This window comes from Cordyceps militaris (assembly GCF_000225605.1).
Source record: "Cordyceps militaris CM01 unplaced genomic scaffold CCM_S00001, whole genome shotgun sequence".
Taxonomy (NCBI): domain Eukaryota; kingdom Fungi; phylum Ascomycota; class Sordariomycetes; order Hypocreales; family Cordycipitaceae; genus Cordyceps; species Cordyceps militaris.
Window position 1 is genome coordinate 1,190,077 of NW_006271969.1, and position 27,634 is coordinate 1,217,710.

The 27,634-nt window shown below is 41.7% G+C and overlaps 3 protein-coding genes across 3 annotated transcripts; all 3 read left to right on the top strand.

The window, feature by feature from the left end:
• Nucleotides 1–1,938: 1,938 nt before the first annotated feature.
• Nucleotides 1,939–2,879, top strand: CCM_00333 (tRNA methyltransferase; the record flags this gene model as incomplete). The annotated part of the gene is made up of 3 exons (XM_006665493.1): nucleotides 1,939–2,081; nucleotides 2,150–2,340; nucleotides 2,398–2,879. The coding sequence occupies 3 exons, from the start codon at nucleotides 1,939–1,941 to the stop codon at nucleotides 2,877–2,879; spliced, it is 816 nt and encodes a 271-aa protein (XP_006665556.1).
• Nucleotides 2,880–3,674: 795 nt separating this feature from the next.
• Nucleotides 3,675–4,859, top strand: CCM_00334 (cytochrome P450 monooxygenase, putative; the record flags this gene model as incomplete). Its single annotated transcript, XM_006665494.1, has 5 exons — nucleotides 3,675–3,694; nucleotides 3,794–3,992; nucleotides 4,072–4,297; nucleotides 4,371–4,573; nucleotides 4,635–4,859. The coding sequence occupies 5 exons, from the start codon at nucleotides 3,675–3,677 to the stop codon at nucleotides 4,857–4,859; spliced, it is 873 nt and encodes a 290-aa protein (XP_006665557.1).
• Nucleotides 4,860–23,950: 19,091 nt separating this feature from the next.
• CCM_00335 (uncharacterized protein) lies at nucleotides 23,951–27,376 on the top strand (the record flags this gene model as incomplete). The annotated part of the gene is made up of 16 exons (XM_006665495.1): nucleotides 23,951–24,051; nucleotides 24,110–24,238; nucleotides 24,274–24,372; nucleotides 24,672–25,047; nucleotides 25,110–25,282; nucleotides 25,360–25,481; nucleotides 25,593–25,680; nucleotides 25,734–25,791; nucleotides 25,962–26,075; nucleotides 26,112–26,274; nucleotides 26,314–26,430; nucleotides 26,454–26,567; nucleotides 26,747–26,859; nucleotides 27,064–27,092; nucleotides 27,119–27,236; nucleotides 27,302–27,376. The coding sequence occupies 16 exons, from the start codon at nucleotides 23,951–23,953 to the stop codon at nucleotides 27,374–27,376; spliced, it is 1,989 nt and encodes a 662-aa protein (XP_006665558.1).
• Between the last annotated feature and the right edge of the window lie 258 nt (nucleotides 27,377–27,634).

Here is a 27,634-nt window from a genome sequence, read left to right on the forward strand (position 1 = left end):
TAGGCTTGCCGACACCGCCGAAGGTGTCTTGGGGTGAGCCGCCCCGAATCGGCAAGCCCTGTGGGCTGGGTTTCTTAGCTCTCTTGTCTAGCTGGCCAGAAAAGAATCCCGCGGGGTGGCTCTGGATCTGATCATCGGTAGCAAAGGGATTGGGCTGGCCGACGCCACCAAAGGTATCCTGAGGCGAACCAGCCTGGATGGGGAGGCCCTGCAGGCTTCGCTTCTCTAGCGCATCCGCGACCGGCGCGGCAAGTGCTGTGGGAAGGATAGATAAAAGCAGAATGGAGAAATGCATCTTGATAACTAGTAAGAAAAAGTCTGGTTTAAAAAAGGTAAAAAGGAAGTTTGTGTTGAAATAAATGCGATGATGGAAGCTGCTGACTGTATTCTTGTTGATATAACGAGCGGACGCAGTCAGCTTAAATACACATCTCATGTTACCCGTCTCTACAAATTACCTTGTCTGTAAATAGCCGACGCATTCCGACTATGTCTCGGCATACCCGATCTGCTTGGAGCATGAAATGGCTCTGACTATACTATTCATGCTATCTTGTTGCATCCGAAGCAAATATTGCATACTAAAATCAGACCAGCGATTGAAACAAGCGCGATTAATGGCAGCTACTAATTCGGACATGTTGTCGCATATGCACAGGTTAGCTTTCTTCGCTAGACCCTGCTAGGGTTGAGACGAAGCACAACCAGCATTCCCCATACCATTGTGCAGCTCTTGTTGGAGCGTCTGCTTCCTGCCCATCAAGCTGCAGCACTTCACGGCACATACTATCATGGGTAGACTGTTGAGTCGGAACAAGACTACTCGCCCGTCTCCTCCCACCGGCACCTTTCACAGTCGCACGTACAGTGGAAGAATCGCGCCAGCAACTCCCTACGGGCCTCGAGTGAGCATCTCTCCACGAGGTCAAAATACGTAATGCAGCACTCCTGCCCTGCGGCGATATTCTGCATTGCATGCATAACCATACGCGAAACATGGTCTGGCCGATGCATCACGTTCGGGAGGCACGAGTGGTTGAAACAGCTCCCTCGCCGTGTGCAGCGCCGGGCCGTACGGAATCCCACGCCGCCCAGGCTTCGCGCTTTCCGGACACGGGTGCATGTCGGTCCTTTTTGGAAACATGGCCAAGGAGTTGGTCTCTTCCTTGCTTTTCAGGCTCACGAGATCGGCCACTGCCAGACCGTCGGCGAAGGGCTGGCCATGCAGGTATGCTTCGGCGAGATCCGACCAGTAAGCGCGCTTGGTAGCAGAAAAGAGCTCTTGATTAACTACGCTCTCCCAAGAATGCGCGTCCCTTTGGCGTAGCTCATCCTCGGTCGACGTAGTCTCCAATCTCGCTGCCATGTCGCGGAGATGGGCTTGGCTAGAGATCAAGCTGGCGCTGGCACAATGCACGCACGTTGATCCATGGCATGTTGAAATCGCATGTTCCATACCTGGATAAAACCTCGTCTTGGAACTTCTGAATCCAGGGACACTCAAGCGCATGCCTTTGCGGATCTTGCTCGCAACACTCTGCGTCGCACCATACAACGTCTCGTGTGCAGACGCACGCGACGAGGCCTGCCGTCGACTTTTTCCAATCTCATGCAGCACGCATAGTTGCTGCAAAAAATAGTAGTCGCCCCGTGGGTTGACTGACGGAATTGCTGCGTACGCCTGCTTCTTTCGGGATTCTGCTGGCAGAAAAACTGCGCCAGCCATCAACAGGCGACTCCACAGTGCCGCCTTTTTTCCCCATTGCACCAAAAGTTGAGACGGCATGCTGCTCTTCACCGCCTTCCTAATAAGGATCGCATACAACCTCCCCTTCACAAACTTTCTTTGGACGACCACTTGAAGAAGTGGTCGTCTGGTCGTCAAGATCCGCCATATAAAACACCCAGCAACAACGATAAATAGAGGAAAATACCAAAATGACAGCCATTGCGCCAAAAAGAGCCCAGCGCGAACAATTTCGCGCCGCTCGAGACACGGAGAATGCTGGTGGACTCCCCCGCAAGCGATTCTACCGCCAGAGAGCGCACGCGAACCCATTCTCAGACCACGCCTTGGAATAGTATGTGACCCATGGCCTCAGCTCACAGCTTCTTCTGGCCCCCAAACAGCATACTGACGCTGGTATAGCCCTGCGTCCCCAGAGGACATGGACTGGGCAGAGTACTACCCCAACTACGTAGCAGAATCCACAGCCGACGAGGCCAGCTCAAGTCGACCAAGACCGCTGAAGCAGCATATCGAGATTGTCGACATTGGCTGCGGCTATGGTGGCCTTCTCGTGGCTCTCTCCACCGTCCTACCAGACAAGCTGATGCTCGGTACCTTTGTCCTTGCCTCCCGCCCTCTCCATCCACCACTAACAGTCGCCCTCCTAGGCCTCGAGATTCGCTCCCAAGTCACCGCATATGTCCAGGAGCGCATCTACGCGCTGCGCAAGCAGCTCGCCGGCGGCTACCAAAACGCAGCGTGCATCCGCGCCAATTCGATGAAGTTTCTGCCCAACTTTTTCCGCGCGGCGCAGCTCAGCAAGATCTTCATCTGCTTCCCGGACCCGCACTTCAAAGCCCGCAAGCACAAGGCGCGCATCGTTTCGACGACGCTCAACTCCGAGTACGCGTTTGTGCTGCGTCCCGGCGGCATCGTGTACACCATCACCGACGTCGAGCCGCTGCACTTGTGGATGGTCGAGCACTTTGACGCCCACCCGTCGTTTGAGCGCGTCGCGGAGGACGAGGCCGAGAGCGACCCGTGCGTGGCGGTCATGAGGGCCGAGACGGAAGAGGGAAAAAAGGTGGCCAGGAACAAGGGCCACAAGTTTGTCGCCCTGTTCCGGCGGAGGGAGGATCCGCCTTGGTAGAGACGGTAGGTGGGAAGGCGTTGTGTGTCTAGGATAGACCCTGGCGTTCAAAAGGGACATGATTTACAAGATGAGTTCCAGAATACATCATTTCTGACAAAGAGCTATGAGATATATGAGATATGAGCAGTCTGGCCAATGCCTCAGCCCGTAGCACTTACCCACCAAGCATAGACGGAGTCTGCGTTATCAGCGGGTCGCATGCGAAGTCCAAAGACATCATACATCAGCTGTCATTGCTTCCATACTCAGCGCTACTCTGACTGCTTCTCGTGCTGTGATGAAAGCACGCGGCTCCCATTTCTACGATGCTGTGGCTGCCCTCAAAGCCATCGACAATGTTGAGAGCGAAAATGGAAACCGTCCCCAATAAACAGGCCGATTATGGGCGGCCGTGTTTTTATTGAACATACGGCGTCTGCAGAGAGGGACGGCCGTCGTTGGCACCGCGCAATCTCGACTGGACGGGGCATTCGAAGTATGCCTTTTGCGGCACAGCCCAGAATGAATCAAACCATAGCCGGAGACTGCCTACCTCGCGGGTCACCTTGCTGTCCACCGCAAGTTTACTTTCAGCCCAGTGGCTTGAAAACCCAGCATGATGACTGCATGAGACTACATCCGACGCCCAACCTGCGAAGCGCGGCTGATCATCACCAAACAGCTCACTCCGCGATCCTGAACTATGCATTGCACGGCTCCGGCAGCATATCAAGTGGTCAAAGCAGCGTCCGGACTCGGAAGAGAGCCAGACCGCTCTGGTGCTGCATCGCTCGGCATAAGCTTGTCTCTTAAATGGCACAGCAACGCCAGCAGTCTGCGCAGCTTTTATAAATCCACGACTGGAAAGACATTCACACTGATACATGACTAGATGGAATCTACGACACACAACCAAACCAAGATACAGGTAGTTGCTCCGGCGGCGGCGCGTGGACGAGCATCGGCGCTGTCGCGCTGGCTCGGCGTCTTGTGCGCCGCGGCGCCGCGGCCCAGTTCATCCCCGAACTCGCCGACTTCTCCGAGAACGGCTTCGGGCACAGCCTCGCGCTCCGTGTCTTTCCAGACTGGAGCAAGCCCGTCGTCGCCGCGCTCCTGCCCACGGGACGGCGCGTGGCCGCGGCACTGCGCCGGGCGCGCCGGCTCATCCGCTACCGACGTCGACGATCTGCGGCCGGACAATCTCCTGCAGCACCTGATGGACGGCGCGGCGAACGAGGGCGACGACGACGCCACCACGGTGCAGCGCCTCATGGTAACGTACCTGGGCGCCCGGGCCCGCGGTCGTCGGGGCCCGTTGCGGCAGGAAGCCATCCGCGTCCTGCGCAGCGGAGCGTGGAGCAGACAGGCGCTGGCCGACATGAAGAAGCTGGACAGTTTTATGCGCGAGTCGCAGCGTCTCAACCCCCCCACGCATCGTATGCGCCTCCTCCCCTGCCCCCCGTCTTATTATGTGCGTGTCGATTGTACTGACGCTGGGAATTTCGGTAGTCACCTTCAACGCCATTGTTCAAGAACCCGTGACGCTGCAAGATGGCGTCGTCCTCCCAGAGGGCGCGCACATCCAAATGGCGGCCTACTCCCTCGGCGTCGACCCCGAGCGGGTGCAGGACCCCGAGCTGTTGGACGGCCCGCGGCAGTACAACAACAGGAAGACGCCAGGTCAAGAGAACTGGCATCGCAAGTGGCACTGTGTGAGCGTGTTTGGGTCATCGTTGGGTTAACTTTGGTATATAATTTACCACTACGAGCGAGAATCATTTGAATTTCGGCCACAGCAGGATTGTCTGCCCTGGGAGATTCTTTGCTGATCACGCCATCAAGATGATTATTGCCAATGTCCTCCTCCGGTGTCACTTGCGCTTCCCTGGAGGGAAAACAGAGCGGCCGGCGAGTTTGAACTTATACGATGTCGTCATTCCGAACTTGAATACCTGTGTTGAGTTTAAACTGAGAACCGATGCGTCTGACTATAATTAATAGATTAAGCTCTGCACCGTGGCATGCAAACTGCATCGTCAAGGCCCGTTTGGATAAATCTAGTACAATGAGCGGATGTCCCGGTTTCCATTTGCTTGCGTAGTTCCCATTCACCTGATGCTATCAATATCTCTGATCACAAGTTTAGAAAATTACAAAACATGGACAATTCTTGTTCAACAGGGCAAAGTACTTGCTAGACACACCAAGAAGCTCTGCAAGCTCGTGAAATGAACATGATCTTCACTATTGCGTATAACCGCAACGTTCGGGATTGATGGCCCGCCCGAATCGTCCATACTTGATATCAAGTTCAAGCCACAGAACGACGGCGTTGCCGATAGTATTCCCCAAACGACGCGATGTTTTCAAGCTTTTCTGGATTCGAATAAACCACAGGCAGCAGTATGCACACCATATTCAGGGGCGGTATCGAGCCTTGGACGGCACTTGCGAAAGTGTGACGCTATTTGTCTTTTTGCCCTGGGTGGCCTTTTCTTTAGGGATACCGAGCGAGAAAGCCATGTACAGGGATTAGAAATTCGCAATATGCCGTCCTCTAGCGATACCGAGCACCATTCCCGTCTACGCGTCGTTGGTCAATTCTTGAATCCCGTGTTGGTGGCAGATGGCGATGGCGATGCCCCGTTGTGGCTTCGGGAAGGCCGAGCGAGAGGGAGGGGAGTGCACTTGGTTGACGGAAGAAAAGGGGCAAAGGATTCAAATCGTGCATATGGATGCATGGGGGGTCAAGCCACAAATTGGCGCATTCTTCCGAATAGGGATCAAGGTTGGGGGTTGCCAGGAACGGGATACAGCTAGTGCGGAAGTTTGGCTGGCCGTGAAACTCGACTCCAACGGGTGAGTAAAGGATGCGACTCGCCAAAGCGTGTCATCTCGTGTAAACGCCCCGGTGAGCCGAGGTATGACATGAATTGTGGCTTGATCAACCATGGACATATCTGCAGGTAGAAAGAATGAATGCTGCTGCCTGGACGCACGATGTAATCCGTATGCCATCATCTCGCGTAGTAACCAGGGGAAGACGAAGGTTGTCGAGTAACTCTGGAAGGATTCGAATAGTAGTACTTCTGCATAAGGATCGTCGGGGGCGTGTGCAGCAAGAACGAACGGCATGTTAATTCAACAATGGCGGCCGGGTTCAGGGCACGAACTAGAGTTGAAGCTTCACCGTCGCATTCTCGGAAGGAATAGCAAAGGTGCACGAACACGCTTCCCCGTCCCCAGGGACCGCACCCTTTGTATCCATCATGTGGTTGTACTGCATCAAGGTCCCTTGCCTTTGCGCGCGCGTCGCCCGCACTCACGGTAGCGGGATAGAGTCCACCTTGTCGCCGCCATCAAACACCAACCCGGATCCGGACGTCGGCTGCTCTCGCTGAAGGAAGACCTGGATCGAAAGGGTAGGGTAGATAGGCATAGGTATTCGAGTTCCCACCCCGGTCGAATCCTTTCGCCCTCTCACCCCGGACCTCGCGGAGGACCCTGATGCTGCCAAGAAACCAACGCGATGATGGCTTTTTACCCAAGGCGGGATGTACGGCAACTGGATTAAACGAACGCGGTGGCTCTTGTTCTTCTGCGACCTTTTGCTCTGCACGGAGGTTTTCTTGCCCCCAAGAGCGAGTGAACCTCCAGGTTTCGCACTTGGATGGACGAATGCAGATGTACTCGTGCAGAACGCACATCTGCTTGCGGGCTCGAGGTCAACCCTCTCTGAGACGAAGAAGCCTGGACATCACTCACCGGAATCACTGAGTTGTCAGCATGTACCCAAGTCTCATTCTAGCCAGTCCTCGAGAATCAAGGAACCAGACCAACCAAGAGCCAGGCCCTGCATAGGGTCGCATCCTCCCAGGCAGCGTGAATTGTCGGCCTACTACAGCACTCACCTAGCCTCGCACGTACAGGATCAGCGAAGGCAGTCACCGAAACGAGGCGACGCGAAAACGTGGCCCGTCAGAACCCTACTGGACTTGCGTGGGGTGGGTGAGCACGCCGTGCCGGTTGGGATATGCAATTGTGGCGAGCGACAGCCAGCGATAGCCAGCCCAGGCCCCCCTTCCTTGTTCTTTTTGGCGCTAAAATGCGGGAAACGATGCCAGATTAGAAGAGCCGCCAGGGGGCCGGGGATTGGGCAAGGCGCCGCACTACATTGTACCCCCCCTCCCAAGCTGCACGATGCCGAGAGTGTCACGTGCACAGCACGTGCACAGCACTCTTAGGGCCATAAGCCACCTACGTAGAAGCTAGGGAATATATCATTATCTTGCCAAATTCCCTTATACCTAATAAAATAGTAATAATACTAGTAGGATTATTAAAGACTATTAAAATTTATTAAATTTAAAGCTCTTATTAATAGTAATATTTATTTTCTTTTTTTTCTTTTTTCTCTTCTATACCTATAATTAGCTATAACTAATATATTAAACTATACCCTCCCCCTTTTAATTTAATCTAAACTATATCCCCCCTTTTTAATATTAGTATTATAAAAGTAAATCTAGTTAAACTAATTAACTTAAATACTAACTAAAATATATTAACTCTAATAGGCTAAGTAATATATTAATACTAAGCTATTATATATAGAAATAAATAAAGGTTATTTAGCCTATATTATAAGCTAGTTAGCCTATATTATATATATATAAGATTAAATAGATAAGTAAAAAGAGATTTTTTTTAACTTAAGTATAATATATACTATTTTAAAAGCCTAGAGAATTTATATAAATATATATATACTTATAAGAAACTATATAATCCCTATAAAGTAGCTTATTTACTAAGTTTATATAGAGCTATTCTTAATAAGACTTAAGCTATATTAAAAAAGAGAATAAATATAGTAAGAAGAGTAAAAAAGGTAGGAAGTAAGAGGATAAGTAATATAGACTTAACTTATTAGCTTATTTAAAAAGTAAATATAAAGAAGGTAAGAAGAAAGGAGTTAAGCCTATATATTTAGCCTACTAAGTACCTTCTTAATATAAACCTATTCCTATTTAACCCCCTTATTAATATCCTTTTTAAACTTCTTAAATTTTATTACCTAGTTTAGAGAAATTAGCTTATCTTATTATATATAAATAGATACTAGATAATAAATAACCTTAAATCTTTAAGTAAGTTATTAATAAGTAAACTAAGTAGAGATAAAAAGTATACCCCTTTTAAATAACCCCTAGCTACCTATATAGAATATTAATATACTCTCCTTAGTAGCCTTAATATAAATAATAGTTATTATAGAACTAACCTTAATATATTACTATAAAGAGATATTAATAGTATTTATAATAATAATAGTAATAGTTAATAAGCTTAAGCTAACTAAGCTTTATAAAAATAATATTAGATTCTTTAATCTAGACTTTTAATATTAGGATAAATAAAGGACTAGTTAAGTTATAAAAACTACTAAAGATTTAATATTTATTTATATTTATATATTTATAGACTAACTTAAGTAGTATATTATTAGCTATAGTAAATAATAGGTTAAGAATATTTAAATAACCTACTTATATAGTAAGGCTACCTAATAGTATAATAGTTATTTTATTATAGTAAACTAATAACTACTTTATAATATATCTATAAAAGATATTTATATTAATTTTATTAAAAGATAATAAAAGCTAATAGTAAAAGCTACTAAAGACCTAGTAAAGGCTTAATATACTTTAATAAATATATATAATAGCTATAGTATTAAAATATATACTTTATAAGTATTAAAAGATATATAAGCTTATAAATTAGGCTAATAGGTATAGCTTTAAATAGTATATAACTCTTTTAACCTAATAATCTATAGCTTATTACTACTATTAATACTAAATACTATAGCTTTATAGCTTATAATAGTATTATAAGAATAATAAGATATAATAAGAGATTTTATAAAGTAGAAGTAGAATAATATACCTTATATATTATATTTAGATTAGATAGTATAGTACCTATCTAGGCTATATAATATCTATAGCTAGTCTTATAATAAATAGTAAAGATAATAGTAGTTAAATAGCTATTAGGATAGCTAATAATCCCTACCCCTAGTATATATATAGTAAGGTTAAGGCTATATATAGTAGCTATAGGATATAAGGAAGGCCTTATAGGTAACCCCCTCTAGACTATTCTATAGTAATATAGGTATCCTACCTTAAGCTAATAGTAGTATATAGAATATAAATAGCTTTAAAAAAAATAATAATAGCTATAGTAAGTATAGGAATAATATATACCCTCTATATTATACTTTATACTAGCTATATAACTAAGGTGGATATAATTAAGGTAGAGGTAGTAAGCTATAGTAAATAGTAGGTATATACTAGTAAGATAAGGAAATAGAGGATTAAGGTATAACCTAGGGAGATAACTAGTCTATAGATATACTATTAAAGAAGGAAGAATATAGCCTAGTAGATTATTTTAATAATCTATAAGCTATAATAGTATATACCCTAGCTAAAGAGCTAGAAAAGACTATTAATACCTACTTTATTATTACTATATAAGGTATAACTAAGTATTATATATATAGCTAGGCCTTTAGTTCTAGTAATAATTTATATAAATATATATATATAGCTTATCTAAATATAGCTACTAACTTAAATAATTAAGATTTTATTTATTTTAATATTCTTTATAATAACCCTTCTATAAGTATATATATTAAATATAATATAGTACTACTAAATATATATTATATCTCCTAGAATATATCTCCTAGACTATAACTACCCCTATAGATTATTTAAGTAATAAGTATAGGCCTAATAACCTAGGTATTATAAGGTTCTAGCTAATTATACCTATATTTCTAGGTTTACCTAGACCTAAACATACTAAGTATACTCTATAATATATATACTAATACTAGCTTTAGTACTATACTAGTAGATAAAAGATAGCTAGTTAAAAACTATCTTAACTTAACCTTACTTATAAAGATATAGCTAGTATAACTATATAATATAAGGTAAGCTTAATATATAGTAATAAAGTATATATACTTTCTACTATATCTTCCTAATATATAATAAGATAGTATACTAGCTATAGTATATTAAATAATTAATATAACTATAGTACTTAAGCTAAGAGCTAATATACTATTTAATATAAATATATTAAAGCTATTATAAATAGATATATTAATTATATAGTATAAAGTAATCTTATATAGCTACTAATATATAAGTATATTAATAAGTATATAAGTTTAAGTATAATATAGTATAGTAATAGTTAAAGCTAACTTATATATTATTCTAATACTAAAAAAGACTATATTAATACCTATTTAATATAGTACTACTAAAGATATTAAATAAGTATAGTATATATATAAACCTTAAATAATACTTAATATTATAACCTTCTTTACTATAATATAATAAGATATATACTATATACTAATATATAATAACTTATTAAAGTATATAAAGCTATATAAATATATAAAGCTTAGGTAACTATACCCCTTATACCTAGAGGCCTAGGTATATACTATTAAACTATAATAAGCTAATTTAATAATAAAACTAGTAATAATTAATAAAATAGAAAATAGTAAGTTTACTATAGTATTAAAAGCCCTTAAGATAGATATAATTATATATCCTATTAGTATTAATATCTATTATAGTAGCTTATAATAGTAAAATATAACTTTATATAGGCTAGTTATAAACTATATAATACTTTTTAAGGATAAAGGCTTTACTATAATACCTCTAGAGGAATATATATATATATACCTAAAGCTAGGCTAGGAAGAGATACTTTTATATTACTATAAAGTATATTTATAGGGTTTTAAAGAATAAAAGATTATCTAGATAATAGTTAATAATCTTATTATTAAAGGTAAGCTAGAATATATATATATATAGGTATTATTTATATTCCCTATCTTTATTATTTAATAAGGGTAAAATAATAAAAGGAAAGGTTATATAATAGTAAATATAAGGCCTTTAAATAAATAAGCCTTAAGTAATATATACCTTATATAATAATAAGATACTATTATAAGTAAGTTAGCTTATATTAAGTATATTATTATTATTAATACTATAGTATTTTACTATTAATAGTAACTATATTTAGACTTAATATAGGTATTTATAATTATTATATATAAAGGTTAATATATATTCTAGGTACTTATTATAGGCTATAAGAATAGTAATACTTATATATAATAGTATATAGATAAGATTTTAAAATAAACTAAAGGCTTATTATACTATAATAATATCTTTATAAGGTTTACTAGCTTTAAGGAGTACTTATATTATATCTAGGAAGTCTTTTAAGCCTTACTATATAATAATATATTAATTAGACCTTAGAAATCCTATATTATATATATATTAGTTATTATACTTAGATAAATAGTTAATAGCCTTAGCCTTAGTATAATAGATAATAAGCTAGCTATAGTATATAAGCTTAAATTTCCTATAATATTAAAAGAATTAAAGATACTTCTAGGCTTTATTAGAGCTTTAAGGTATAATATACTATACTATATTATAATTATAAAGCTATTATAAGAATATAAGACCTAGCTATAATAAGCTATAAAAGTATAAAAGACTATAACTATATTACTAGGTAAGGTATATTATATATAATAGACTTAAGCCTAATAGTAAGCTTATAAGAACTAGGCTAGTTAGAATATATTATCCTTTTTAATATAAATAAAGCTATATAGCTTTAAATAACTAAAGATAGCTTTTATATAGTATTATACCCTAGTATACTTTATTATATATAAGTAGCTATTCTTTAATATTAATATAGTAAAGACTAATATTAGAGTTATAGTATATTATATATAAAAAATAGCCTTAGCTAATATTACTAAGGATAGAAAAATAGTAAGCTACTTACTATATATAGTAATTAAACTAGTTATATTTCTTTCTTATATATTATTAAATAAAGAAAAGAGGTACTAGGCTATAAAAATAGAAGTATATAGCTATATCTAGGTATTAAAAAAGCTTTAATATATAATTAATATAATAAATAAGCTACTAGTAATATACTTTATTAACTATTATTTTATTATTTAACTAAATAAGTAACTTAATATTATTAATATAATAAGTAAATAAGTTATTAATAAGAAAATTATATAAGCTATAAAGTATACTAATAATATAGATATAAGAGTTATATATTATAAAGGTATAGACTATATTATTCTAGATATATTAAGTAGGCTATCTATATAACCCTTTTATATAGACTTAAAATAAATTAACCTATTAGATAATATACTTAATAATTATATTAAGCTATAGCTTAATAGCCCCTAGGTAGTATATTATATAAATAAGAACTTCCTAGAGATATAGCTTATAATAATACCTATACTATATATAAGCCTTATTAGTATAAGCTTAGAATTTAAAAAGTAGTTATATTATAGATACTAAGAGGACTTAGTCTAGGTATATATATAAGATACTATTATATATAATAATAAGTTAACTATTAATAATAAAGCTAAGCTCCTATTTAAGATTAAAGATAGGCTTTTATAAAAAGTAGTTATAAATTATCTAGATAAGCTATATATTCTATATACTATAGAATAAGATATCTTTAAGGCTATTTATACTAGTAATTATATAGTATATAATAAACTTAAACTAGTATTAAGGTAATACTATATATATAAAGGTAGTAAGTATTTTTAAGAGTTCTTATAATATTATACTAAGTACTAAGAATACTATAAGTAAGTATATATACTATATAAGAACCTATAGTTATTATTATTAGTATTTATATTATACTACTATATCTTAATTAACTTTATACTAGTATTACTACTCTTAGAATAAAGATATATAGTAATACTAGTAGTAATTTATAAATTTAATAAGTTAGTACTAGTAGCCCCCTTAAAGGATATATTTAATATAGTAAAGGTAGTATAAATCCTACTTAATATACTATTTAATAAAGGCTAGGGTATCCTTAAGATTATACTCTTAGATAGGGACCTAAAGTTTATAGTAGTATTATAGTAGTATATATAGAAGTAAATATATATAAAGCTTATATATACTATAGTATACTACTTATAAATAGATAGCTAGATAGAATAAGTAATCTAGATAATATCCTTAGCTATCTAAGTCTATATTACTAGCTTAAAGAAACTAGTATAATAAGAATTAATTATACTATAGCTAATCTTTTAAATTAATAGTATATAATCTATATTAATAAGGTACTTACTATATAAAGTTATTAAAGGATTTAACCCTATAAATATACTAAACTACTTAATTAGTAGTATACTAATAAAACTAAACTATAAAGTAGCTAGAGTCTTAGTATATAATACCCTTACTATTACTATAATAATAATAAAGAACTATTATAACTAGTAGTATATAACTTACTTTTTTATAGTTAATAATATAGTATATCTTAAATTATATAAAGGATATACTATAATTAATAACCTAGGATATAAATTTAGGAAGTAATTTATAAGACCCTATTATATTATAAAGTATATTAGCTATACTATATACTAACTAGTACTACTTACTATATTATATATCTAACTAGTAATTTTAGTTAACTACTTAGAGCTAGTATATAAGCTATTAGTAAAATCTAATAGACTACTAATAGATATATAAATAGCTATTAAAGAAGCTAACTATATAACTCTATAGGCTAAAGAACTATATAAGTATACTATAATATCTAAGCTATTATAGCTTTATATAAAGGATTATAAAATTATCTAGATAATAAATAAGAAGTATAAAGATAATATATAATTTTTTTAAGTATAATATTATAATCTAGATAAAAGTTATAATAAGTAGTTATTTACTAAAAAGCTAAGTAAATATATAGTAGTAGTATTAAAAGATTAGATATTAAATAAATACTATTTATTATTAAACTACCTAGTAATATAGTATTTATAAAACCTCTCCCCCCCCCCCCTTCCTAGCTTACTTTCTACTTTCTTTATTTCTTAGTATTAATATTATTACTTTTCTTAATAGATAGCTATTTCTTTCTATTTTCTAATTTTTATTTTTTATCTATATATATAATATAATAAACTTATTAATAAAATATAATATAATAAGCTTATTAGTAAAAATAGTATTATATAAGGCTTATAAGTATAAGAAGATAAAGTATTAAAATCTACTTAATAACCTAATAAAAAAAGAAGGCTTTTATATATTAGCCTTTTATTTATTAACTATACTAACTATATTAAGTAAGCCCCTACTAGTAGACCTTAAGCTTATAAAGCTTTATTATATATAGATACTAAAGGATATTATAGATTCTATATTTATATAATATAATAAAGTTAATTTAAAAGCCTTATATAATATAGTAAGTAAGCTAGTAAAACTACCTAACCTACTAAATACTAAATTCTAGCTATTACTAAAAGCTCTTATTATATAGTAGGTATTATATTTAAATTAGAATATCCTACTTATAATAATATACCTTAAATAGTATATATTAAGTATATAGTAATTATATACCTTTAATTATAAAAATACTAATAATCTACTAATAACTAAATATAATATATTAAAGCTAAAGATATTTATATAGATAGTAGTTATTATAGTAGTTTATAATATAAATAAAGCTTATACTATAAAATAGTATTTAAAGAATAAAAATCTTAAAAAAGTATTTATAAGAGTTAAGCCTTATATAGTTAAGTTTAATATAGTATTAAAGATAAAGGAATAAGTAAAGAATTATATAGTAGAATTAATAGTAAAGCTTATAGTACTTTATAGTAAGAAAGAAAAATAATAAGATAATAAAATATAAAAAATAAAGTTAACTAATATAAAATAGTAAAGGCTAAAAATTATTAAAGATATTAAGTAAGTTAAGTTAATAATTATATATAATAATAAGAAAAAAAACCTAGGTAATATTAACTACCTTATTTATATATAACTATAATAAATACCTTTTTAGTTAATAGCTAAGCTACTACCTCTTATTATATAGTCTAATAGCTATATTAATATTAGGCTAATAATACTATAAAGAATAACTAGGTATAATATTATATTAGTTAAGGTAGAATATAAATACTTATATAGTTTATAAAAGAATATATATAATATAGTTTAAAGTAACTTATATATAGTAAATAAGGTTAATATTATTAATAAGTTATAAGAATATATAATTAAGATATAAAGAATTATAAATACTTTAAAGAAAGATAATAAGATAATATACTAAAAACTTACCTATCTAAAGAACCTAGTTAGTAAAATAAATATTACCTTAGTAAAACTATACTAAGATACTAGATAGTTTATAATACTACTACCTACCTTTATTAAGGTAGTATACCTAGAAGGTAATATTAAGCTACTTAAAAGCTATATAGGGGAGCTAATATATATTATAGGAAAGATAGCTACTATAGTAAGGGATTAACTCTAAAGACTTTAACTAGGTTAGGAGATAGTAAAGGCTATAAAGGATTAGATTAATAAAGTTATAGCTTATACCCCTATAGATAAGCCTAATATAATCCTATATAATATTAACTTTATATATTAAATAATAAAAATAAGTATAGTTACTATATAATAAGAAGTTATATTTATATAGGTATATATTAATATACTAATAGCTATATAGAAGTTTAATAAATACCTATTTAATATTATCTTTATATTTAAATATAAGCTTTTTAATATATAGTATATAAATTACCTAATTACTATTACTATATTAAAGATTATATATAAAATAATATAAGAAAAAATAATTAATAATATTAATATATAACTTATAGAATAAACCTATATAGCCTTTAGTATATTTTATTACCTTAATATAGTAAACTATACCCTAAATATTCTTATAATAAAGGGCCTAGAAAGCTATATATACTAGTAAATAAAGTATATATTTATATAATAATTAATATTAAAGCTAGAATTTAATAGTAACCTTATATAATATATAATAATAGAAAAGGCTAAAGATATAATAAGTATAATACTCTTTATAATTAAAATAAGTATAGCTATTAAAATAACTAAAATAATAATTAAAATAATAAAGCTAAAGTTAAAGCCTAGATAAAAGCCTATACTATAATAGTTAAAGCTAGTTAAGCTAATTTAAGACTAAAAATAGTATATATTTAGAATAAATAAAGGCTAGTTCTTTAGTCTTAAGGATAGTTAATTTATTAATCCTAAAGATATAGATATAGGTATACTAAGCCTAGTACCTATTAAGCTAAATATAAAGAAACTTAGGTAGAATATAGAGATACTAAAGCTAGCTAATAATATAAATAAGGATAAGATAGATAAAGTAAATAAAATAAAAGTATAAGGATTCTTTAATATAAAGGAATTATCTTTATATATAATAAAGTATAATTAGTTTTTACTTATATATAAAGTAAGATTATTTAGTTTCTTTTTTTTATTTATAGGACTTATATATACTTATAATTTAGCTTAGCTTTAGAGGAGATATCTTTATATATAGTAAAGTATAATTAGTTTATCTATATATAGGGTAAGATTATTTAGTTTTATTTAATAGTAAGGTCGCTACTATAGGCAATAAGGTATATTATTATGTGTATAGCACGTATATAGCACTCTTAGGGCTATAAGCTACCTATGTAGAAGCTAGGGAATATATCATCATCTTGCCAAATTCCCTTGTGCCCAACAAATTCCCTTGTGCCCAACAGAGAGCCTGCCGCTTGGTTCGGTGGTGCTTACGGGCGTTGTGGCCCTTTTCTATCCGTTCTTCGATGGTGTATTCGAGGGTCAAACGGGCTGGACACTAGACCGAATGCATCAAACGAGAGGACCAATCCAACCGTGAGCCGTGCTTACGGCCCCAGGCGTTGCGTTTGTGTGCTTGTTGCTGCGGTACCTGGAACAGAAAACGAGGGGCTTGGAAGACACGCATAATAGAGTGGTTGAATAGGAAGTTGCTTCTTGGCGAGAATGACACCATATTCGCCCGCTGATAGGCGCAGCGGGTGAGAAATGGGAAATCCTTCGCATTGCCGATTCATCCGTTGTAGAAGGGTGCTGGCTAACGATATCGTCGCAAGGCAAGGGTCGACTTTCTCTGGCACCGAAGCCACAGTGGAACTCGTCGGTCGTACGCGGGATAGAGAAGGTCGCTCGGCACTTTACCATGAGAAAGACGTTTGGCGGTCAGGAAATGGAGAAGAGTCCCATATGGTGATGGGGCATTGTGGTCAAGCCAAGCTGCTGAGTCATCATCTGAGATACTTGAACCTGAACCATTCATCTACATTTGTTTTGCGAGAAAAGAGATGGATGACATGGTAGTTTCTAGTGTAGAGATGCAAAAAAGTTCCCAATTGACCCCAATTGAGTACCAAAGAACGATGTTAGGGCTCTGCTTCAAGCTCACCACGAAGGGACGCCACGAAAGACGCCCACTATCACGACTTACACGCAAACTCGCCCCAATTGAGTTGGAAAAGAACAAAGCCGGGATGAAAGTTAAAGTGTAGTTCCTAGATAGACTATACCTTTATTCAACAAAGTTCTTAGTAGAGAACACCTTTATTTTGGACGTGTTCTCTGGCGATGACTATGTGGTAGGTAGCCAGGTGCTCAACGGAAACTACATATCAACGTTTTGCAAATTCCGCGGGAAGTTTCACGATATTGATAGATAATTCGTTGTAAATACATTACCATTATATCTACAAATATCTTGTAATATACGGATATGCTGCATTGTTAATGTGGCGGTGACGCTGGTTGAGTGTTGCAGCCAGGCTCAACCGTTCTAGATGATTCCTCGGCGTGGCGACCCCACGCGCTGTTGAACCAAACACCATACCGGAACACCACATATTTCCGCAGAATGCAGTTTTTGGGCTTTAAACTATTTATGCTTAAAAATCTCCTCCAACGCTCTTGCTATACCGAGTACGCACCACCAACGCCGCACATAAAGAGCCCTGACGTGGGACAATCCAACATGAGGGCTTAAGGAAAAGGTGCCAGTCAATATATAGTAAGCTCTTGCTATCTCGGAATCAACTTTTAAAGCCTCTATCCGCGGTATTATACTGATGGCGGCGCAATGGTATGGAAGTCGAGCAGCGCAGACATGCGGCCGCAAAATGTCCATTGGACACACCGGTGCTGGCAACCGCGAAACTCAGCTACGCGAGACGTTTCATGTTTTGCAATTGATAATCTACACTTGAGAAGATTTATAAGACATTTCTGCCACTTAAAATGTACTCCACGATTATGCTTTGCAAGACCATGGTTCAGAATGGGTGTCGGACTATGCGGCACTCCGTCCTGTCTGAGCTTGTACCAGGAGACAACGACTCACGCCCCTACAATGCCACCCTTACAAATCCCGGTCGTTAATTCCTCTTCCTCGGACTTATTGCTATTCCCAGGTAGCCGTGCGCCCTCGCCGCAGGCCATCGGTCAAAGAGCCCCCTCCCCGGCGAAAAGGAGGTAGGAGATTGCGTCGATACTTTGTAGAGCTATGGCCGGGTGTAATTCGACAGCCGAATGGGGTCGGATACTGGACCAAGGTGAAAGTTGCTGAATAGTGCATGTCGGGGTTGCATTGATGCAGTTGCGGCTTTTGACATTTGCACTCCAGTGTCTTGCAATGGAGTCTTGTGAGAGAATAAACATAACAGGTCAATTCTTCGCCGAGTTTACTAGGCGCATGTGAACAAAGTTGAGCCATCATCTTTTGCTCTTCTAGAACCGTATAAGTCGGCATTCTAGGAGTAGTTGTTTCTCCCAAACCGCCCTGAACAACGTGCCTTGCTCTCTACGTCTATTTTTATCACAGTTCATCTTCGACATTATAATCTCACGCATTTTATGAACACTTTTATGTGAACTCGAGTTGCCAACTGCCGGAATTCCTTCCTAAACTTGTCCCTCGAACTGAGGCGCATAGGGACAACTAGCGTTCCTGAGGGGGGACTGTGTTGATAGAGGCTATTCATGGCATCACAGCTCCTCATTGCGTCAGCACTTGGGAGCATCATGGGAAACCTCGTTGCGGGCCCTACAAGGTTGAACAATGTCTTCAAAGTCCCCGGAAGAAGAAATTCTCCGTAATTAGAGGCCGGTTCGTTCACAGGGCTGTCGCCACATTTTCGTATGACTGGACGAGGGGGTCCGGAATGGACATCCCATCATGCAACTCTTTTCGGGGAGGAGATCGCCAAGGTGTAATAGTGGGCGTGCGTGTCGGAGATGATGACGGGCAAAGGCAAGTCTGGTCATTGGTCGATGGATCAAAGACTAGCCAGCCTGCAGGGCGTTCGACAGGGCCAGCGGCGTGGGCTTTCTTCACCACCATTTGCCGCAGGAACGATGTGGACTCCATCTCCCCCCCTCTCTCCCGTTTGCCGCTAGATCTCGGCCAACAAGCAGAAAGGGGCCCCAAGTTGCACACGCCATCTATCCACAGGCGAGGTCTGCCACCTCATCATCATCAGAGAGTGGGCACGCGCTAGCGGGAAACCCTTGAAGCTCTCACCAATCTCTAGCTAATAAGTCTTCTCCTGTTCGTTCATTTATTCTGCTCAGCGAGTGGCGTGTACGATTCCTGCTCTATATAGTTTTATGAATAAAAGTAGGCGTTTCTGGGCTGAAGTGGATGCGGAACAAAGGAGTTGCTGTCGCGCGGGATGTGGGCTGAGACTTAAACAATCTGTTATACAACCATGGAGTGGCACAATAATGGCCTGGCAACTTGTCCCATCGGGTTTGTGCCTAAGCCGACGCCTTGTCATCATTATGCTTTGTGGGCGCATCCAAAACCATGGCGGTAGTAGCAGCGCGAAGTCCCGGCCACAATGTGTCTCCAGCCCCAGAACGACGCAGGTGAAGCCAAAGTATGTAGTCTGCGGGGGGAGGGCTGATAAGATTGCTTGCTTGGCTCTTTCGATTATGTCATAGCAGGTTATCGGCGTCCATAACGAGCTTTTGTTGCTCGTGGCTCTCGCACAGCATTTCCTGGACCCCTTTAACCTTGGCAGTTGCATGCATCTTACTGTCCCGCCGGCCGACTTCATATCTCCGCGCATCCTTCCCAACTGCAACGGTGTGCACGTAGATGAACGCATTGTGCTTTGGCTCATCGTACTAGCATGCAACGCATCCACGACATTGTGCTGTCGGTGAGCAGCCATGAGGAAGAAAATAGACACAAGCTTATTATTGAGCTCCCCACAGATGACCAGTGTCTGGGGTCATGTAACCCGTGTCCCTTAACCAGGAGCAAGACTACACGTGGTATTGTGCGAACTGCAGGTGGTGTTGCATCGGTGAGCCCTGACCACCCGTTGTATTTCAACACGCGCGCGCGCGCTCACGTTTTGGCATCATCATGGCGTAGCTAGTGCAAGTCATGTTCATCCTGCATTAACATGATCTACCTGAGTGCTTCCCAGGTGGTCAAACGAGAGAGCACAGCCCATCATCGCAAGTCAAGACACTCCCCCGAATCGTCTGGACATGAATGTTCCGGAGCTAAGCTGTCGTGGCTTGCAGGATTTTGTTGTCGCTTCAATTGACCCCGATCTTACCTGTTTTAACAGCCCCCTCGTATCCACACGCACGCCATGTTATTTTGTCCAGCCTCCTTCGGAAGTACGGCAAAAAGTATGCCTCTGATGACTGCCCATCTTTCCTTTTCGGAACCGGGATGTCCGGTCTGCATCTATATCCCTCGATACCCGTTCACTGCCAAGGAAAGAAGCCCGCGGAGCAGTCAAACATGTGGCGTTGATACGATCCAGGGCGGTGAACAAACATTTGTCAATGGACAGCACGATATTGGAGCCTCGCTGGTTCATTCACCAAACAAGAAGAAACCAAAACCGTTGCATCGTGCATGTGCACGGCAAAGGTGAGCAAGGACAATTGCCCGACCCGTTGGACGGGGACGAGGCTCTCAGCCCGACCCCTCATTTGATCAGCAGAAGGCGTCGTAGGGCTCACAGCCAGCACTGCCGTCCACCTGCGCATGCTGATCAAACAAGGAACGAATTTGGCGATTCTTGAACTTGGGCTGAGCCATGCAGTCTGGGAAAACGTAAAAGTGTTCGATAACAAGTTCAATCTTGGGGGCCTCAGCTGAGTGGAACGAGGAGAGCAGGCAGGTAGTGTGGTCGACCAGGGCCTCGGAACGAGGCTAAACAATGCTATTCCAACAAGCATATCCAGCTTGTCGGCATAGCAAATAGTTAGCGGATGGATACGAGTGAAGATCTGCTCAAAATGGGAAATTCCCAGTCTAGACGCCCGTGTAGGGTAGGTAAGTCGTGCATGTAAGTGCACGCGGTGTGGTACCTGCCAACGGCTACAATTTTGGAGGTGCAGTAAAGTAGATCCCAGATCATTGGAAACAGAAGCATCGGATAAAATGATGCAAGGGCTATCATATATCAGATCCTAACATTCACCGTGGTCAGTCAGCCTGTTGCTAGTTCACCACGTGCAGGGTATTGAGTGCCACCAACACGGGGAATGTCCTCGTCGGTCTTCAAATGTCTCTGCCCTGCGTCAGACGAACCGTACACAACCCGGGAACAGAGCAGGGCCAAATGGACCTAGAATGGCATCCCGCAGCAAGGCTGGGCCCGGGGGAGGCACGTTGACCCTCTCACTGGCTGTGTGGCTGCCAAAATCTCACCCTGCCCTGTTTGCTTCTGCACCCTCGTCTGGTCAGCCGAACAAGAAAGCAAGCAAGATTGGCGACCATCTTCATCGTTTCGCTAAATATGCTCCGCACGTGTTTTCTTCTTTTGCTTCCGATTCTTGCTCGCCGGTCCGCCCAAGTGATGACGCGGTACATCACCCGGCCGAATAATTTGAGAATGAGCGACCAGTCACACACCTGAACGTGGACTCGATTTGCTGATCCCATATCGAACCTCGGGCCAAAGTAAACCAATGATAATTAATGTACTCAAGGTAAGAAGAGGCACCGCTACGCTGCCTACCCCCGAATCTGTAAACGGGAGAGAGAATACGCAGCCATGCGAAGTGACTGCTTCTACCATCCAGGGTATATTGCAACACTCTTGACGCTGTTGAGATTGAACGCGAATGTAATGGTACGATCTCACGATGTTGCAGCTTCCATCAACCAGACAGTTCGCGGCTGCAGTTTCCAGGCCATTCCCTATCTGATCCGGCCAGCTGAACCCCCGCCGGCCAACCACATCCCCGGCCCGGTGCCACCACCACCACGTAGCCGGGATCTTGCCAATGAGGGGCAGCGACAACCGGACATGAGCTAACCCGAGACCATAAATATACAGTCTAGGTCAAAAGCTGTCAGGGGGTACGGAAGCAACTTGATCGCCAGTATCGAGTACTGGCACCGTCAAATCACGGCGGCACGCCGCTGCGACTCTGATACCTGCCCCTACGTGCAGCCCCCGGACCAGGGGGTCCGGCTGTCGTTGGTAATACCGCCCCGTTTTCCATATCTCTTGGCATGGATATCCCGAGGATCGCATCGCGCTGGAGAACGGCCCATCAAGGTCGCCTCTAATAATGGGGTCTCCTATCCGCGGGCACTATTCGGAACTTGTTTTTGCAAGGCTAGAGTACAGATACAAGAGCGAGATAGCGTGCTTTCTCAATGGGGAAATTCGTCAAATAGGAGTTAGTCTTGCGTCTGGTTCTCCTCTCAATCTCGCGCTTGTCGAGCCAAGGTGAAAATCGGCCGCTGGTTGCAGGGGGGGCGGGCGTTGCAATACACCTGGATATCGGCACAGGTCTCGTCAGATTTCGGGGACCAGAAAGGTGTGTCTCAAGGTAGGAAATCGGTCATTGGGTTGGCGTGTGTGCCCCTCAGAAGTAAGCGCTGCCCTCGTCCGTCATCCGTCACGGAACACGGCATAGAGGTTGAACGAGCGACACACTTGCCAGGCACCATGACACCGGGCCACACACACCAGTTGCTTCTCGAAGAAAAGATCGGGCCTGGTGTAAGTTGATAGCACAAGGGTCCGCGGGCAGGGGTAGGACGGCGAGAGGACACGCTCTGCCAATACCACTCTGCCAATCTGTCTGCCCCTTCAAAGTAAACCAACTCCACAATCTAAGCGTCCGCCGCCGAAAAGACGAATTGCCCAAAACGGTTGCTATGCTCCTCGTTCACCAGTTTTGGCTAGCTCGCGCTACGTTATCCCGCGCCATTGCCGCCCTTTCTTTATTTCCTTGCTGATCTTCTGTATATCCAGAGCTGAACATGACGGAATATTTGCAGGTGACAGGCATGTATTTGTGTTTCTCAAACGAGGAAGTCAACATCAAGGCCAAGGAGGGGCTGATAATACTTGTTTGCCGTGGACCTTCTTACTCATAAGACAGAGGGGCCAGATAGGATCGTAGATGAGCAGCGAACGCCCTCTGTGGCTTGGTCTGATTGCCGTCTTGGCTTTGCAAGTACAAAGGGCACATACGTGTGCGCCATAAGCACTGGCATCGCTTGACGGGGGAGTGGAAGATCAAGATGGTCGTGATTAGATGCGCTTGTCCTCGAGTCTGCTGCTGCTGCAATGGGGAGAGACCAGGCACGGGCTAAAACGCGACAGGAGCACGTCGTCCGACTGAGATGACCAATATACCCTAGATAAACGAAATCTCCCGATTGAGTTTTTTTCTTTGCGACGGCAGCTTCTCAGTCCAGGTGTGAGAATACGAAATCTTCATTCTGATTTTTGTGACGAATGGCAAGGGATGCCAACCACACACGCCTCATGGACCGCATGAGACCTAGTTGTCAGATTATGAAACCCATCGATTCGTGCCAGGGTATCAGTGTAGCAAGACACTTGTGAAGCCAGTGCCAAATAGCAGGAGAAAGAAATTGCCGCTAGAAGGGAGCGTTGACCACCTCTAGAGCGTGTGAGAATGGCCGGTAGCATTGCTGAGCGTGGCAGACGAGACTCGGGGTAATTTGAGCACATGGCTGGCTTTTGGGATGAGATGAGTAGCTATGGACTTCCCAATACGGCGACCAGTGCGGGACGAGTAGCTGTGGCCATATTGCTTGTCCCAGCTCGCTGGTGCGTGGTAGAAAGGCTGGTCTAGCCTCTGCATCAGAATTTGTACTAGGGAAAACAGGCTAATTGAAGTCAGTAACAATCCAACCTTGTCGACTTTGTCCCGAAGCCTAGTACGGAACGTGGTATCTGGACACCAGTTGTCGCTCTTCTGGGCAAATTGGAAAGAAGCCATGAAGCTTGGACCATGGTATTTCCTAGTTGAACAAACGAAATCACCCTAAGCGTCGTTCGGGATGGTTGGATTAGTTGGGCGGACGGCGGCCAAGCTAGTGGGGATGGATGGCCTTCTCGCACAATGCCGTATTTTGCCCACGGCTCTTCGTGATAAAGACTTTGAGCAAGTTTATGCCTTTTTTCGGTGCTCTTTCGATTTGAGTTTTCGGCTACCTAACGCTGACGCCACAGGGCCGACGTTCGACGGGAAGCAGTTTTATAGGAGCCCAAGAAACGATGGAGAACAAAATTGATAATCGGTTGTTCTACAGCCAACACAGGGCAAAACGTCTAAATGGAGTAGCGACATAACTGGACAACAGTCAGGCGTGCGACCAGCGTAGCAGCGCTCCAGTTCTTTAGCCATGTGGAAGGACAGGGGTATCGGCCATCATATGCACTGGTAGTTGGCAACTCGTGCGAGCCGCTGCAAAACTTCGCCTGACTCGCCCTGTTGCGTTGCAGCTCGGGGAGCCTCGCCTGGCCCTGCTCGATGCACGCCCCCCTTCCACCTCTTCGAAGAGCCAACTCGCCTCCACAGCGATAGCCGGGTTGGCTACTAGCGACAGCCTGGACAGTGGCAAATTCTTTCCATCCGCGGAGCGGTTAAACGCAAAATTCGGCTTGGAAATCCACAGAGGCGCTGCGGACGTGATGAAGGGAGTCGTGGAGGCAGGCCGTGCCACCAAGAATAGGAATACAGAGAGAGGCGCAGTGTTGTCAAGGAACGGGGCCGAGGAAAGGTCGCAAGCTAAAGCACATGGAGAAGCAGCCGATATCCAGGTGGGTGTTAGAGTCCGAGGAGCATCGCACAGGATGGCTGCGACGTATGTCACATCGGGTAGGACCCGACAAGGATGACGAAGCACGGCCAAAGTTCTCTTGTGAGGATTGTTCATGATTGTGTCTCGGTGGTGAGACCGGGATATGCCCAATTGAGCTGCATTCGGCCGCGGAAGGACATTTCAGAAAACCTGGAAGCTGTTCCGGCAACTCAAAATAGGCGAACTGCTGCATTGTCAGCAGACAATGCAAAGGGAGACAAACGATGGCGACATGCACATTGCAGAACTTGCCATCTGGATGCTAATTGAGGCGTGAGCTAGGTTCACCAATGTATGAAGTAAATAGACAGCTCTGTGGAGGCCGAGGCGGGGGCGAGGCTGTTTCGACAAGTCTAGGTAGTCAGGCCGCTTTGCCTTTTCAAGAAGCTTGTTGTGCGCGACAACCGGGCAAGTGTTCATTCACTCTGCCACTTACCCATGACGCCCCCAATAAACTGCATCAAGAATAGTGCTGCCTAGAAATGAGGCTTGAAGCCGGCGTAGGGTTAGCGCAGAGGACGGGACAAGGGGCGAAGAACAGCCAGGTCGACTGCCAAACGCCAAGGACGTTTTTGGGGGCCAGCCAAGGATAGTTCGTGTTGTTTTCCATCGTTGATAGACGATCAACGTATCCTGTCTGCACAGCATTATTAGCAAGACTGAGACCGAGAGCGGCAAGGCTCAGAAGATGGCATCCGACTTGGTAATCGCCGAGCCTCTTTTATCATATTGGTCATTGTCATGTTGCATATTGCGGCAAAGATCCGTGGCCAAGCTTGCGTAACCAAGCCCAGGAGACTTTTCGGCAAGTGTGGCCAAGGGGCGTCTAGATTGCGCGTTTGATCTGCAATGACTGTTTTGCTCTCAACATAGATTGGGGGTGGCCAGCCACCTCGGGACGGGAAGCCAGAAATGGTTCAATGCATTGCGATTGGTCACAGTGACGAGGTCGAGCAAGTTGGGCAAGCGAGCGAACAAGCCAATGAAGTGTGTTGATGGGATGGAGACGGCGAGGCTGTGAAGTCGGGGTGCGGAATTGCGTGTGGTGATGTGGTTGAGAAAAAAGCCGTCACAGTGTGCGAGGGGAGAAGCTTTGTGACCAGGGCAAGCGAAATGGCAGGAGGGCTGGCGTCAACAGGAGGGGCAGGCAGAGATTACAGTGGCTTCAAGGCCCTGGAAATGCGCTGTAAATAGAACGCAGTACGTACCCTGCCGCGCCTGGCAGTGCCGTCCGCCTGCTGGAGAAGCTGGCCCACCAAATTTACAGGTACGGGGGCCGCTAAAGTGACCAGGGGTGCGGAGCGGGCTCATGGCCCCCACAGCTCAGTAGCTTGGTACCTAGGTACTACTAGTTTGGATTGACAGGTTCTATCAGACTAGTATCTCGTAGGCGCATCGTTGGAGAATGCAACGTCCAGCGCAACCTTGTGGCTGGCCGCCTCGTCCTAGAGCTAGAGATCTGCCCTATTCCGGGCAGCCGTGCGGTGCTAAAACTACCTCCCTAGGTTGAGGAACGAACCGCCCTGAGACTTGCGCGTGGTTTCTGGCTGGCCTGAGCTTATGGCGACTTTTCACCCCCTATTGGCCAATGTACTAGTATTCAGTCATGAAATTTCGGCCAGGAAGTGTTATCAAAAACGTAGGAAAAAAGAAAATAGTTTGTTATTTGCAATCTTATTTGTACGTTGCTTTGGAGAGGGCAAGCGTTGTACCCGTAGCGGGGGAAGTGCAGGCGAGGCGAGGCCCTCTACTCAGCTGGCAAACCGTAACCGTAATTTTTGAGTTTCTTTGCTGTCAAAGAATTGTGTATTGATGTGCACAAGTACTTTCCTCTTTTTGTACACGAGCACCGACGGGGGGGATGATTGGTCGCGGAGAGCAGTGCGAACCACCCACTCCCAGACTCACACGCGCGCGGCATCTACATTGGTGCTGCTACCAAATTTCCAAAGGGGCTGCGAACGTACGAATACAGTACAGAGTAGCAGCATGTAACAGAAGAAAGTATGTGCCTTCCATGCATCTTGCAGGGCGGCCGGTCACGCATCCTGCATTCACTTTTGCGAGGTAGTTCTCTGCGCGCCGGCATGTACCGGTGAAGCCGTTTTCGCCCCCGCCGGGCGGCATCTTTCATCACTGCCTGTGTCCGTGAGTCCGTGACAGCATGAGCCGTGCATCATTCTTATTTTCCCTCCAATCTGAACGTCACACAGCATGAAGAAGGGGAACCCGCTGCGCATCCACAGATGGGGCCCACGACCAGAAAGAAAAAATCCCCCAAGTGGTGAGAATAGGGCTGAAGGATGTTCAATGCCTGAGGGTACAAGAGCATGGGGCTCCCCTGTAGCCTAGGTAGCCCGCCATGATTGGTCGATGGAACGACGTGCATCTGATAGGCAGACACACAGACACAGCGATGCTTGCTGCCCTGTGACCGGTCCCTGAACAGCATCTGTTGTACTCTGTACAGAGCACAAATTACCAAGTACGGAGTAACTAATAAATTACTGAAAGCCTGCAAACCCTGGTCGCGTCCAGCGATCGAC